Below are 13,212 nucleotides of genomic sequence, written 5' to 3'. Positions count from 1 at the left end.
GGCTGGCGAGCTGATGTGGGAGGATCACTTGAGCCTAGGAGTTTGAGGCTGCAGTGAGTTGTGATCGTAACATTGTACTCCAGCCTGGGGGACACAGTGAGACCCTCACCCTCCCTGTCCCTAAATCTGAGAGGTCTGGACTTTGCCTAATTTAAGAGGCAGACCACTTGACCTGGACCTACAACAAGGAGAAAACAACGATGGGACAGAAAGTTCTGGATGCCCAGAAGTGTTATGCCAGGCCTTCTACTTACGCTTATAGGACTTGAGTCGAGTTAGAGAGCCTCCACGAATGTCCCTATCTGTAAGATGGAAATGAAAAGAGCCGTCCTGTCGACCTCACACAATTCGGCAGCGGGGAGGGGTGGCTCAGTTGGAGGGCATTCAAATGATCAGTGCTCTGTCTGCACGCAGAGGGTTTGGTGCTTCCAGCTGTAACCACATACCCACATGTACTGTAAGTCCCCAACTTCATCACCAAAGGGGGTTGTTCACCCCTTTTACTTGCGTCCATGTAGGGCAGGTGAAAAGATGACAACCCACGTCCCACTACGGGGGAGGAGAAGCCCCCTGATGGATGAGTCATGGAAGGGCTAGGATGTGGAATGAAGGTCCCCCTTCCCACTTTGTCACAGGACACTGGAAATAGCCATGTCCCCCTTTCCTCCTGCCCCCAGCCCCTGGCATGGAAGGCAAGAAATGATTGTAATCAGGGGTTCCCAAAAGGGAATGATCATTAGGGCCATCTATGAGCATTGAAAAACTAGATTCCCGGGCTCCACCTCCAGGAGCTTCTGATTCATCTGGTGAAGGAAAGACCAGACTGAGTCACAGAAGGTGATCTGTGCCACCCTCACTTAGCCCTGGCTCCTACCCAGCTCCCCTGCACGGGCCTTATGAGGTGTCGTGGCAGGGAGGGCCCGGACGTCTCAAGTGGCACAAGCCCTGGCAGCTGGGAGAAACCTGAGTGGTCCCAGGTTATCTGATGGCGCACCTGCCTCGGCCCTGTGCTCGCTTCTTGAATGTCAAGATCAGGGGAAGTCTCAGGAAGCAGCTTCCCGAGCAGCACGGGTCACCCCACAGGCTGCCCCAGGGCCAGGCTTTCCAGTGCAGCAGGGGCAATGGAGGTGGTAAGAAAAGGGTATCTCCTGTCCTGCTCCTAGTCCCTGCGAACCAAACATGCCCCTGGCTCCCATGACCTGCCTGCACACCTTGACTGAGAAGCCTGGAATTAATCTCTTTACACATCTGTCAACATGGCAGTGAGTGCCTTGAGGGCCAGGACAGGTCTTGTTCCTCCCTGCCGCCCAGTGCAGTCCCTGGCACACCATTTGTGCTTGTTTAATATTTCATGAATAAAGGAGAGGTAGTAACACTTACCATGTTACCACAGGATCAAGGAAGGACTGATATTCACACCCACTGGGCACAGGGAAACGTACGTGCTTACCTGAGAGGTGGGGAGGCCCCATTCTTAGTCACTCAGCTAGAGGCTGAGCTTAGCATGCCTCATTTGGCAGTGATACTAGATTACTTCTGGCGTCATGGTACCCTATGACATAAGGTATGAAACTTATGGAGCCTCTTCCCAGGAAAATGCCCCTCCCCACTCCCTCCTTCTCACACATATAACATACAACTTCCAGGTTAAGAGTATCACCCCTTCACCAGGCACAATGGCTCACATCTGTATCCCAGCACTTTGGGAGGCTGAGGTGGGAGGATCACTTGAGCCCAGGAGTTTGAGACCAGCCTGGGAAATATAGGGAGACCGTATCTCCACAAAAACTTTAACAATTAGCCAGGCATGGTGGTGCACACCTGTTGTCTCAGCTACTTGGGAGGCTGAGGTGGGAGGATCGCTTGAACCTGAAAGGTCACAACTACAGTGAGCTGTGGTCATGCCATGGCATTCCAGCTTTGGCGACACAGTGAAGCCATCTCAAAAAAAGAAAAAAAATGTATCATCCCTTTAAAAAATGGAAAGCTCTTTTTTAATGGAGAAAGGCTAAAATTATAATGATGATATGTAGTTAATGAATTTATTTATTTTGAGATGGCACCTCGCTGTCACAGGCTGGAGTGCAGTGACACAATCTCGGCTCACTGCAACCTTCGCCTCCCGGGTTCAAGCGATTCTCCTGCCTCAGCCTCTCGAGTAGCTGGACTATAGGCGCATGCTACCACGCCCAGCTAATTTTTGTATTTTTTTTTTTTTTTGGTAGAGAAGGTGTGTTGCCATGTTGGCCAGGCAGGTCTTGAACTCTTGACCTCAAGTGATCCACCTGCCTCAGCCTCCCAAAGTGCTGGGATTACAGGTGTGAGTCCCTGTGCCCGGCCTGATGTCTACAACTTTTAAATTATTCAGAAAAAAAATTATACAGACATCTAAAGATGAGGTAAATGTGGCCAAAAATTAACAATTGATGAATCTATAGGGTAATCACAAAGTATGGAAACTATTTTTTTTTAAATTTTTTGGAAGCAGAGTCTTGCTGTGTTGCCCAGGCTGGTCTCAAACTCTTGGGCTCAAGTGATTCTCCCATCTTGGCCTCCCCAAGTGCTGGCATGAGCCACCCCGTCTGGCCTATCATATTTTTCTATAGATTGAAGATGTTCTTGATGGCATTATGAATATTTGCCTATTTCCAGACTTTACAGCTACATAGTAGACAAAGGTTATAGGGCCTCCAATGAACTATTCTTTCATCTTTTCTGTAGGTCTGAAATCCTTCAAAATAAAATGTAGGGAGTGGGGGAAGGAATCTCAGCCCTAGGCTAAGCTTCTAGTCCTGAAATCAGGATTCCATGCTCTAGGAAGGAGCTCAAAGGAGAGGACCACAGTCAAGACAGGCTCCAGATGTGTTTATTAGGCTATTTAAATAGAACCATGTGACCATTTCTGTAGGTAAAAGGACAAAGAAGAATTACAAACACTTTGGGTCTTTCCTGAATTCTCTCCCCTTTCTCTGGTCAACTCCACCCACCTTCACTCTCAAAGGAAAGGCACAGAGGGAAGGAAGTCAGTGAGGGGACTCAGGAGAGTCTGCGTGGCTCCTACCACCCCAAACATATTCTGGTTTCCCGAAGATAAGAGGCAAGGCTTGCTCTGATCTTTCCCAGTTCTCAGAGTCCAGCAGGCCGCTGTGCTGGACACATACATGGATCCACCAACATGTATCAGTCCTTCTGTGTTCTCTCCTGCATGGTAGAGGCTGGAAGCCTAAGAACTATATTCCTCAGAATTTCCTGCCAGCCAGGATTTGCTTTAAAGTCCACTAATGAGAGGCACGTCTAGAAACCATGATTCCTTTTCCAGCAGTGGCAGACAGTAGGCATGAGGTTTTGTAGCATCTTCTGAGCACTTTCCAGTACATCATCTGCTTTTGTGCTGCTGGAAGCTGAGACCATCAGCAGGAGTTTTCTGTGCCTCCTGCACGTTGCTGATTTCTGACAGTTGCTACTGGCTTTCTCCAATTTTCACTTCTCTATCCTTTTCAGTGGTTTTATAAATACTTCATTCCTATAGTAGATCCCTTCCTGCTTATATTAATAATACCTAGAGGGGACATGGTTTTCCTGACTCATCCAGCTGTCTTAGGACCTTACTCCAAAGTAAGGAAGGCTTCTCTTGGGGAGGTAGTTGCCTACAGAAAGATTTCCAAACACTGTCCATTATTTGATGCCAAAAAGGTAAATAGAAGCTGATGTGAGTGGTAGGCAATTCCCAGCCATGGAACACATGCTGGCCTGTGAGTCCCGAGAAGCTGAATGGGATGCCAGTTCCCCGACCAGAAATGTCCTCCCATCCACCTCACTGCTGCCATTCCCCTGGGGATGCCAGGGCTGGGCAATGACCACATGCAGCAGAGACGGCACCCGACAATGCAGAAGAGATGTCTGCAGTACCGACCCAGCTCTCAAAACCCACCTGGCATTACCCTGGAACACAGGAACATTTTGTCATCCTCCTGGCACAGGGGAGGGGGTTCTCTGCCGCCAGGCCTCTTGGAGCTGAGGCAGGAGGGTCAGCAAGAGAGAGTCCAGCACAGCCAGACCCTCCCAGGAACACCGAAGGCCCCTGGAAAACCAAGAGGCCTGAAGGTGACTACTTCATCTTACCAATTTCAAGCCCATCCCCCAGCAGGGCCAAGCCCCCAGCACCTGCAGGCCCCTCCTTACCAGTCAGTCTTTCTCACTTCTCCTGGGTCTGTGGAGAGCTGCAGTCAGGGCTCCTTGGGATGCCTCAGCCCCCTCTGCCCAGCACCCCCCAACACACCTGTGATCCAGCTAGAGTAGGCCCCGCTCAAGCAGCTCCTGCACCTCCTTGTTCGCTCCAAACATGTCCCACAGGGTCAGCTGGGGCTCAAACTGCTGCCAGTGCTGGCGAAGCCAGAGGGTCAGAGGTGGGGAGCTGGCCTGGCTACTCTGGGCCATGTAGTTGGGGTGTGGTGAGAGGTGGGGGAGGGTCCAGTCCAGCATGGAGATCTCAGCAGCTGACATGCGTGAAACCAGAACCAGGCCAATGGGCCAGCAGGGAGGAGGGCACCTTCACTCCTGTTCCACTGAGGCTGGAACCCAGCTTCCAGCCAAGCCAGGCCTTCCTCTATGCCTCCTCTCTTCCCTCCCCTCTCAGCCAGCTCTAGCCAGGGCTTTATGGCTCTGCTTTATCCAAAGCAGCTCTGGGTTTGCTTGATCGTTATCTACTGTGCTTCCTATGAGAGGTTTCGGTGCTCCCTAAAAACAAGTGGAAACCCTTTATCTATCTATTGCTTCACAGAGCTCAGAAAATTGAGGTTGAGAGAGGTGAAAGGATTTGTGTCCAAGGTTGCAGTAAAACGAGGGCTGGAACTTGGGTCTCCGCAGCCCTGGTCTAGGGTTCTTAGCTATGCACCACTGCTCACTGCTTCTGCCCATCAGGCCTCAGCTGGACCCGGGCCCCACTTCTAGCTGCCAATCTCATAGAAATTGGAAGTATATGTGTGTGGGGGGGGGGGTGGCAGGGAGGGGGCATTGATTCTGCAAGACTTAGGAGGGAGTGGTGTGCAAGAATCCCAAGTCCTTACCTGGTGAGTGATCCCCACATCGGTGCGTAGCCCCAGGGCCAAAACTTCCTCCAGTCTCAAAGAAAAATCATCAAGGAGTCTTAGAGAGGAGGCCTATGTTCCTCCCATTCTCCAAATTCTACACTGGGATGCATTTAGAAGAGGCTAACAGGGACCATACAGTATGTGGCAAGGCAGGGGCCAGGGCAAGACAGGAAATAAAAGATGTACAAATAGAGGTGGTCTTGGGGTATGGGGACCCTGGGGGAGAGCCCTGTGCCCCTGGATGCTCACAGCTCCAGCCTGCCCAGGGGGACATGCTTCCGGGTGCCATGGCCAAACAGCATCACCTCCTTCATCCAGTTGTCAGGCTCCAGTGTCTGGATCCCAGCCTCCCGGGTGTGGCCTCCAGCCCCCTGGGGCATAAATCACCCATGGGCCCCTGACAACATCAACAACCATCCCCACATTAATGGGTGTTAATGCTATGTGCTTACCAGATTTAAATCATGTGGTTCCTGGAGCAACTGCCTCTAACACACTGGAAATGTAAATTCTTTTTCTTTTCTTTCTTTCTTTTTTTTTTTTGAGGTGGTGTCTCACTATGCTGCCCAGGCTGGTCTTGGATGCCTGGGGTCAAACGATCTTCCCACCTCAGCTTCCCAAGTAGCTCAGATTAGAGGCACGTGACACCAGGCCCTTTTTTGTTTTTTTCTTTTTTTTTTTTTAAATCATCTATCCCAAAATGCCAAGACATACAAATTCTTGGGCTCTCCTCTAGCCCTGTCCAGTTGGGAATTCTGAGGGTGGGGCCCAGCAGCCTGGCTTTTAACAAGCCCTCCAGGAGATTTTCATACACACTAAAGGCTGAGAACCACAGTGCAAGGTGCGACATTAAGCCCCTTACAATTCATGCTCAACGGTTCTATAGGGAGGTATTATTTTTTGCCACATTTTACATATGAGAAAATAGAGGCTTGGAGAGGTTAATGTGGCCCAAGTTCACACAGCCATGACATTCCTCTCCTGAGTCATCTTTTCTGTAGTTCACGGGACTCACCAGGCCCAATGCCAAGGTACTGACCACACTGCCAGTAAGTCCAATTGTGGGTACTGAGCGCTCCCTGCGGGGAGGGAGGAAATAGTGCAGAGTGAAGAGGGCGGGCCTCGTTTTTGACTCAGGTAAGGGGCCCCAGGTTAGAATGTCCCACCATCTCAGCCAGGATCCTTCTCTTCAGAAGGTCACAATGCCCCGGTCACACTGCAGTCTGCCCATCCTCCACCTCCAGCCATCAGCCCCAGAACTTACATTCCGGGCAAAGTTGGAGACCTCATACTGGTGGAAGCCAGCCTCCCGAAGAACGGCCCGGCCCCTCTGGTACATCTCAGCTGCGAGCTCCGGGTCAGGGGCTGGAAGGGCACCCCGCTGCACCTGGGCGAAGAGTGCGGTGCCCCGCTCCAGGGACAGCTGGTAGAGGGAGAGGTGGTCATCACAGTGGTGCGGCAGTTCCTGCAGCTGCCCAAGCCACGGCCCCACCTGCTGTGCCGGCAGCCCCAGCATCAAGTCCACAGACACGCGCCCGGGAAGGAGGCGCCGGGCCTCTGCCAGCGTCCACAGAGCATCGCAGGCCGAGTGCGTCCGTCCCAACAGCCGGAGCTCAGTGTCATCTAGGGACTGGGAAAAGAGGGTGGGTGTAAGCATACCAGCAGCTCAGCGAGAGACAAGAACGCTCACCCCATTGTAGACACAGATACAGGGAGAACGCAGCATGTGGCAGGCAGCTGGAAGGCAGGAGGGGCAAGGTCAAGCTGGCACCAACAGCTGCCATTCACAGAAGGGTCGCTATGTGCCAAGCTCTTTTATGTGGTGTCTAATTTAATCTTTGTAACCCTCCAATATTAGTTCTATTTTACAGATGAGAAAACTGAGGTTCAGAGGTGTTAAGTAACTTGCCCAAGGCCATACAGTTGCAAAGTTCGACCTGGAATTTAGGACTGTCTGACTCCAAAATCAACAGTCTTTATTTACTTTACTTTTCAATTTTAAATAATTCTAACCTATAGAAAAGTTGAAAGAAAATCACAAAAAATCCCTTCATCTAGATTCACCATTTGTCCATACTTGTTTCTCTTTAAACATACATACCTGTTATTATGCTGAATCATTTAACAGTAAATTATAAACCAGCACTGTCCAAAAGAACTTTCTGCAATGGTGGAAATGTTCGTATCTGTACTGTCCAATATGATAGGTAGTAGCCACATGTGGTTATTTAAATTTAAGTGAATTAAACTTAACTTACCACATTTCAAATGCTCACTAGTCTGTGGCTAGTGGCCACTATATTGAATAGCAGTTATAGATATCATACTCCCTAACCTCTAAATACTTAGGTATTTCCTAAAGAACAAGGACATTCTCTTACATAACTGCAATCCAATTACAGAGTTCAGGAAATGCAACACTGACACAACACCATTACATAATACATTGTCATATTCAAATTTGGCTAACGGTCCCAATAACATCTACTGTAGTAATTTCCTCCTTCTTCCCCAGTCAGGGGCCACACATTGTATTCAGCTGTCTCTTGTCTCCTTTAGATTCTCAGCCTTTCTTTGTCTCTCATGACACTGGCATTTTTGAAGAATACAGGCCAGTTGTTTAACATGAAGAATTTAATGAATTTAAATAAATTATGATTATTTACGAATTACAATTATTTAAATGAATTATTTAAAATGAATAATTTCTAGAGATTGGTTGTATAACACTGTGCTTATAGTTAACAGTGCTGTACATTTAAAAACCTGTTAAGAGGGTAGATCTCGTGCTGTCTGTTCTTACCATAATAATTTTGTAAAAGTCTCTTAATTCAGGGTTTCCTGACAATTAGATTCAAGATATGCACTTTGGGGTAAGAATATCTTAGAAGTGACGTGTTTCTGTCAGCATATTCCATCAGAACAAAGCCCACAACCCGGAAGTCCTACGGAAATATCAGAGGTCAACCTGAGAGGACTAGGTTTCTCCCTACTTAAAAACCTTCAATGGCTCCCTATCATTACTAGGACAAAACCCACACTCCTTGGTAGGCACCAAAGGTTTTGGACTCTACCTTGCAGCCTTGTCTCCAGCCTCTCCAGTCACAAGGAATGACTCACAGCTCCCCCAAAACATGCCAGGCTCTTCCATGTCCTGTGTCGTTTCCTCCACACCCCCTCACCTGGTGAACTCCTCCTCTTCATTCAAACATCATCTCCTCCAGAGAAGTTTCAGTGATTTCATCAGAGTGACCTCCCTTCAGGCTGTACTCTAGAAGCCTTTTATAGAGACCCCCTTTACAGGTGACATTTACCATGCTGCAATAATTTGGCTACATGTCTGCATCCCCCGTGTCTCCAGTCATGTAGCGAATCTTTTTTGACCACCTACTATGTGCCAGGCACTATGGTAAGTGCTCGAAATAGAAAAGCCACACCTGATCCCTTTCTCATAAAGTTTGTGGTCTATGACAGCAGCAGACAATTAAGGAGTTACAAAAGTGTCGCACTAGGCCCTACTGTGTCCCTGGCACCCAGAAGGTGCTCAATCAATGTTTGCCCAGTGAATGAATGTGACCAAAGAGGAGATGGCACTGAAGGGCGGGGTGCACTTGGATGGGGTGGGTGCCATGGGTTACCTGGAGGCCTATAGACAACCTGTTGACCCCTGCTGCCCCGAACTCTGCCAGTCTGGAGCCCGGAGCTGAAGTAGGATTAGCCTCCAATGTGACTTCCGAGTCTGCAGGCAGGTGGGCTGTCTGTGCCACCGCCTCCAGGACAGCAGCCAACGTGTGGGGACTGGCTAGACTGGGGGTCCCCCCACCAAAGAACACAGACTCCACCCTGGGGAAAGAGGATGGAGAAATGAGACCTGGGGGAGCCCTCTGGGTTGCCTGCACCTATCCCCCACCACTCCTCCAAATATTTCCCAAAACGCTGCCTACAGCCCCCACTACCCACCATTGCACCCCGCTGAGCCGCAGCAGCGTCTGCGCTTCGGTCACCAGACACTTCTGCATGGCAGCCTCCTCCACGTGGCGAGGGATGTACTTGTTGAAGTTGCAGTAACTGCAGCGCTTCTCGCAGTAAGGCCACTGGGGGCAGTGAGTGCACGTGCGCGGTGAGAGCTGCCCTGGCCACTTCCAGGGTTCAGTAGCACACATCCCCAACCCCAACCCCACCCCTATCCCGAGGTCCTTCCACAGTAGCTAGGACATCTAAGCCACACAACTCCCCAAGGCAGGTCGCACTGGGGTGATTACATCCACTTCAATGTGAGAAAACTGAGGCTCACTCCTTTGTTAGGCTGCCTCTTCCAACCAGCAGACGTCAGGAAGGAACTCAACCCAAGCTCTTTCTGGGATCACATAAGTTTCATACAATTTTCCTATGGGCCATTTTCCCAGCTACCGAATCAGAACACCGCTCTTAAAAAAAATTTGTCTTGCTAAGAGGAAAATTGTTATGAAATTTGAACCATTTGGTCAGAGTCACCGAGCCGGTGAGTAGGAGAGACTTCAGGTTTCTGGACCAATTCATTTCCCTGCCAAGGCACAAGGTCCCATCCCAGACCTCGTACGGGGGCACGGAAACACGGCAGGCGGGTTCACAGAGTGACAAACCGCCACCTGGGTTTTGGACCGCCACGGTCACAGCCACGGCTGCGGCCACATACCGTGGGCTCCGCCCCCGCCCCTACTCACGTGTATGTAAAGCGCCGCGCGCCGGCCCGCAGGCTCAGGACTCGGGGACTCTCCTGCGTTCTCCACGCGGCGGCTCCTCTGGGCCGCTCTGGCTGCTGCCGCCCAGACGCGGGCCCGGGCTCCGGGGAACGCCATGGCGCCCAGCGCAGCGCGGGGCACGGACCCCAACAGGAGAGGCGCGCAGGGATCACTGTGAGTGCGCAGCCGGCGGAAGGAAGAGGGGCTGCGTGACCGCGCGACGAGAGGGCTCGGGCCCGGGGCTGCGGCGCCACCTGCCGGGCGCCCGGGCGCTCACCGCGGCCGCCTGTCGGTTCTTTCCCCAGGCCGCGGGGCGGGCTGCCTGCCTTTTGGCACCTTGTTCCCGGGCGAGTTCCCGGACCCATCCAGGAGCTCTTAGATCGTTCAGTCAATTCCTTGACATTTGATGTGCCTGGCTCAGAACTGGGCGCTGGGGACATCTAGGTGCATAAAGCCAGGTTGCATTCTGACAGGAGAGAGGCAAGCCAACCGGCCAGGACAGGCAAGACGTATTAATTCCGTGCCTGCTGGACACCGGAGCCGTGTGCCTCCGTGCTGTGAGGTCATCTGTTGTAAGAGTGTGGGAGTCAGTAGGGCAGAAGAGACACTGGGGCTGGATCTTTTAATTTCATTTACAAATATTTGGGAGAGGGGAGGTCTTGAACTCTTCGGCCTCAAGCGATCCTCCTGCCTCAGCATCCAGAATAACTAAGGATTACAGGCATGAGCCACCACCAGGGCTATGCACGGGATCTCGGAGGAGCAGAAAATCCCAGGGGCAATTGGCTTGGCCGGGAGAGTAGGCTGTTTTGGGTCAGGCCAACCCAAGCATCTGGAGGTGTACGTGCTGGGAGGACAGTCAGATGGTGTGTGCAGGAGAGAGGGGGAAGGCGCAGGGGAAGGCCTGGGGAAGCAGGCACCTGAACAACTGTCCCACAAAGCAGAAACATCATGGGCTTCAGAGGCAGGCGGTGCATGACAGTTCTCCCAGTGGCCTTGAACTGACCTGGTTCTCCCCTCCTTTCTTGCTTGTAGTTCTCAAGAATAACTGTAGACGCCTGTAATCCCAGCACTTTGGGAGGCCGAGGTGGGCAGATCACTTGAGATCAGAAGTTCAAGACCAGCCTAGCCAACATGCTGAAACCCCGTCTCCACCAAAAATAAAAAAATTATCCAGGCGTGGTGGTGGGCACCTGTAATCCCAGCTACATGGTAGGCTGAGCAGGGAGAATCCCTCGAACCTGGGAGGCGGAGGTTGCAGTGAGCTGAGACAGTGCACTGCACTCCAGCCTGGGTGATGGAGAAAGACTCTGTCTCAATAAATAAATAAATAAATAAAACTGTAGAATGTGCAGAGAATGCAACATCCTGAGGGAAGGAAGGACTGGCCAGCACAGCCATGCTCTGTTCCAGTACCTCTAGAAAAAGGATGTCCTTCAGCACTTCAGCCCAACATGTCACATGGCCCCAGGGTATAAAACCCAGGGCAGAAGCCGGGCGCAGTGGCTCACTCCTGTAATCCCAGCACTTTGGGAGGCCGATGCGGGCAGATCACAAGGTCAGGAGATTAAGACCATCCTGGCTAACACGGTGAAACCCCATCTTTACTAAAAATACAAAAAACTAGCCAGGTGTGCTGGTGCGTGCCTGTAGTCCCAGCTACCCGGGAGGCTGAGGCAGGAGAATTGCTTGAACCTGGGAGGCGGAAGTTGCAGTGAGCCCAGATGGCGCCACTGCACTCCAGCCTGGGAGACAGAGTGAGACTATATCAAACAAACAAACAAACAAACAAACAAACAAAAAACAGGGTGGGCTGGTTTCTGGGGCCCCTCAGCTTCAGTACAAGTCCAGCTGGCTGGGTGTGGTGGCTCACGCCTGTTATCACAACAGTTTGGGAAGCCGAGGCAGGTGGATCACCTGAGGTCAGAAGTTCAAGACCAGCCTGGCCAACATGGCGAAACTCTGTTTCTACTAAAAAAAAAAAAAAAAAATAGCTGGACACGGTAGTGCACACCTGTAATCCCAGCTACCAGGGAGGCTGAAGCAGGAAAATTGCTTGAATCCCGGGGTTCACACCACTGCACTCCAGCCTGGGTGAAAGAGCGAGACTCCATCTCAAAACAAACAAACCAACAAAAACAAAGTCGGCCATGCGCAGATAGCAGTCCATCCCCCATCCGCCTCAGCAGCTTTCCTGAGCCTTAGGGGTCCAGCTCCAAATGAATCCCAGCCTTCTGTTGTCCCTTAGTGCCTACCTATAGGTAATAAACACGTTGCATGTCACTTGTGTTTGCCTCGCTGGACTCAGCATTATGTAACTTGTGGGTGTTTGCCTCACTGGACTCTGACAAGTTGGTAACCAGTGTGCAGTGAACCTGCCTAACAGACAGCTGGGTTCTGATCCAGCTGTGTGACCTTGAGCAAGATACAGAACCTCCCTGAGTTTCTGTTGGGTCATTCATGAAGTGGGACCAATGGCTACTTGAAAGGATTGTTGGGAAGATTTGGAGAGAAAATAACGTGAAAGTACCTAGCGTAGAGCCTGGTACTGAAAATACCTTACACCTATGTTCATTTCTTAAAAAGTCAAGAGGAGGCTGCTGCTGCCTTGGGCAGGCATGCTGGGAGGTAAGGGGGCAGGCACACTGGGAGGTACGGGGGCAGGCACGCTGGGAGGTAAGGGGGCAGGCACGCTGGGAGGTAAGGGGGCAGGCAGGAGGCAAGTTTCCATTCCTGTGAACTGGGAACCTATGTGCCTTTTGGAACCCAGCTGTTTTTATTTCTTGGGTCAAAGTACAACCTGCTTTATCTGGCCCTGCCTACTAGGGATGCCCCAGGTTCACCAATCAAAACAAATAAAAAATAAAAATGAGGTTGGTTGGGGAGGAAGGGGGCTGGGGGATGGCAGATAATAGTTAAAGAGTATGGGGTTTCTTTCTTAGGTGATGACAATATTTAAAATTGACTGTGGTGATAGTTACACATATTTGTGAATATACTAAAGACCACTGAATTCTATACTTTAAATGGTGGATTGTCCCAGCACTTTGAGAGACTGAGGCAGGAGGATTGCTTGAGCCCATGAGTTCTAGACCAGCCTAAGCAACATAGCAAGATCCTGTCTCTACGTTTAAAAATTAGTTAAGACATGGTAGCACATTCCAACAGTCCCAGCTACTCAGGAAGCTGAGGTGGGAGGACTGCTTGAGTCCAGGAGTTCGAGGCTGCAGTGAGCTATGATCATGTCACTGCAGTGAGTCACTGCACTCTAGCACTGCACTGTCACTGCACTCCAGCACGGGTGACAGAATGAGATCCTGTCATGTCACTGCACTCCAGCATGTCACTGCACTCCAGCACGGGTGACAGAATGAGATCCTGTCTCTAGAAAATGGGGGAGG

General features: G+C 50.9%; 1 protein-coding gene across 19 annotated transcripts in view; it reads right to left on the bottom strand.

The window, feature by feature from the left end:
• The window catches only part of LOC129470016 (radical S-adenosyl methionine domain-containing protein 1, mitochondrial-like), a 36,746-nt gene extending 26,178 nt beyond the window's left edge, over positions 1 to 10,568 (bottom strand). For 2 of the 19 annotated variants that reach the window (XR_010118117.1, XR_010118119.1), the window contains exons 1-6: positions 9,794 to 10,378; positions 8,729 to 8,933; positions 6,355 to 6,720; positions 3,932 to 4,081; positions 1,451 to 1,552; positions 255 to 302 (exon numbers count right to left, since the gene is read on the bottom strand). Coding sequence is in view for 7 of the 19 variants with exons in the window: in XM_063628949.1 (XP_063485019.1) it covers positions 4,947 to 5,121; positions 5,340 to 5,461; positions 6,355 to 6,720; positions 8,729 to 8,933; positions 9,794 to 10,251 (1,326 nt within the window). In the remaining 12 variants the exon portion in view is untranslated. Of the gene's footprint in view, positions 1 to 254; positions 303 to 417; positions 433 to 1,450; positions 1,553 to 2,849; positions 5,488 to 6,105; positions 6,170 to 6,354; positions 6,721 to 8,728; positions 8,934 to 9,793 lie in introns of those variants that run through there. The other 17 variants (XR_010118115.1, XR_010118116.1, XR_010118121.1 and 14 more) reach the window with 17 other exon arrangements.
• Positions 10,569 to 13,212: the final 2,644 nt, after the last annotated feature.

This window comes from Symphalangus syndactylus, chromosome 20, assembly GCF_028878055.3.
Source record: "Symphalangus syndactylus isolate Jambi chromosome 20, NHGRI_mSymSyn1-v2.1_pri, whole genome shotgun sequence".
NCBI lineage: Eukaryota > Metazoa > Chordata > Mammalia > Primates > Hylobatidae > Symphalangus > Symphalangus syndactylus.
This window is presented reverse-complemented; position numbering and strand designations above follow the sequence as displayed.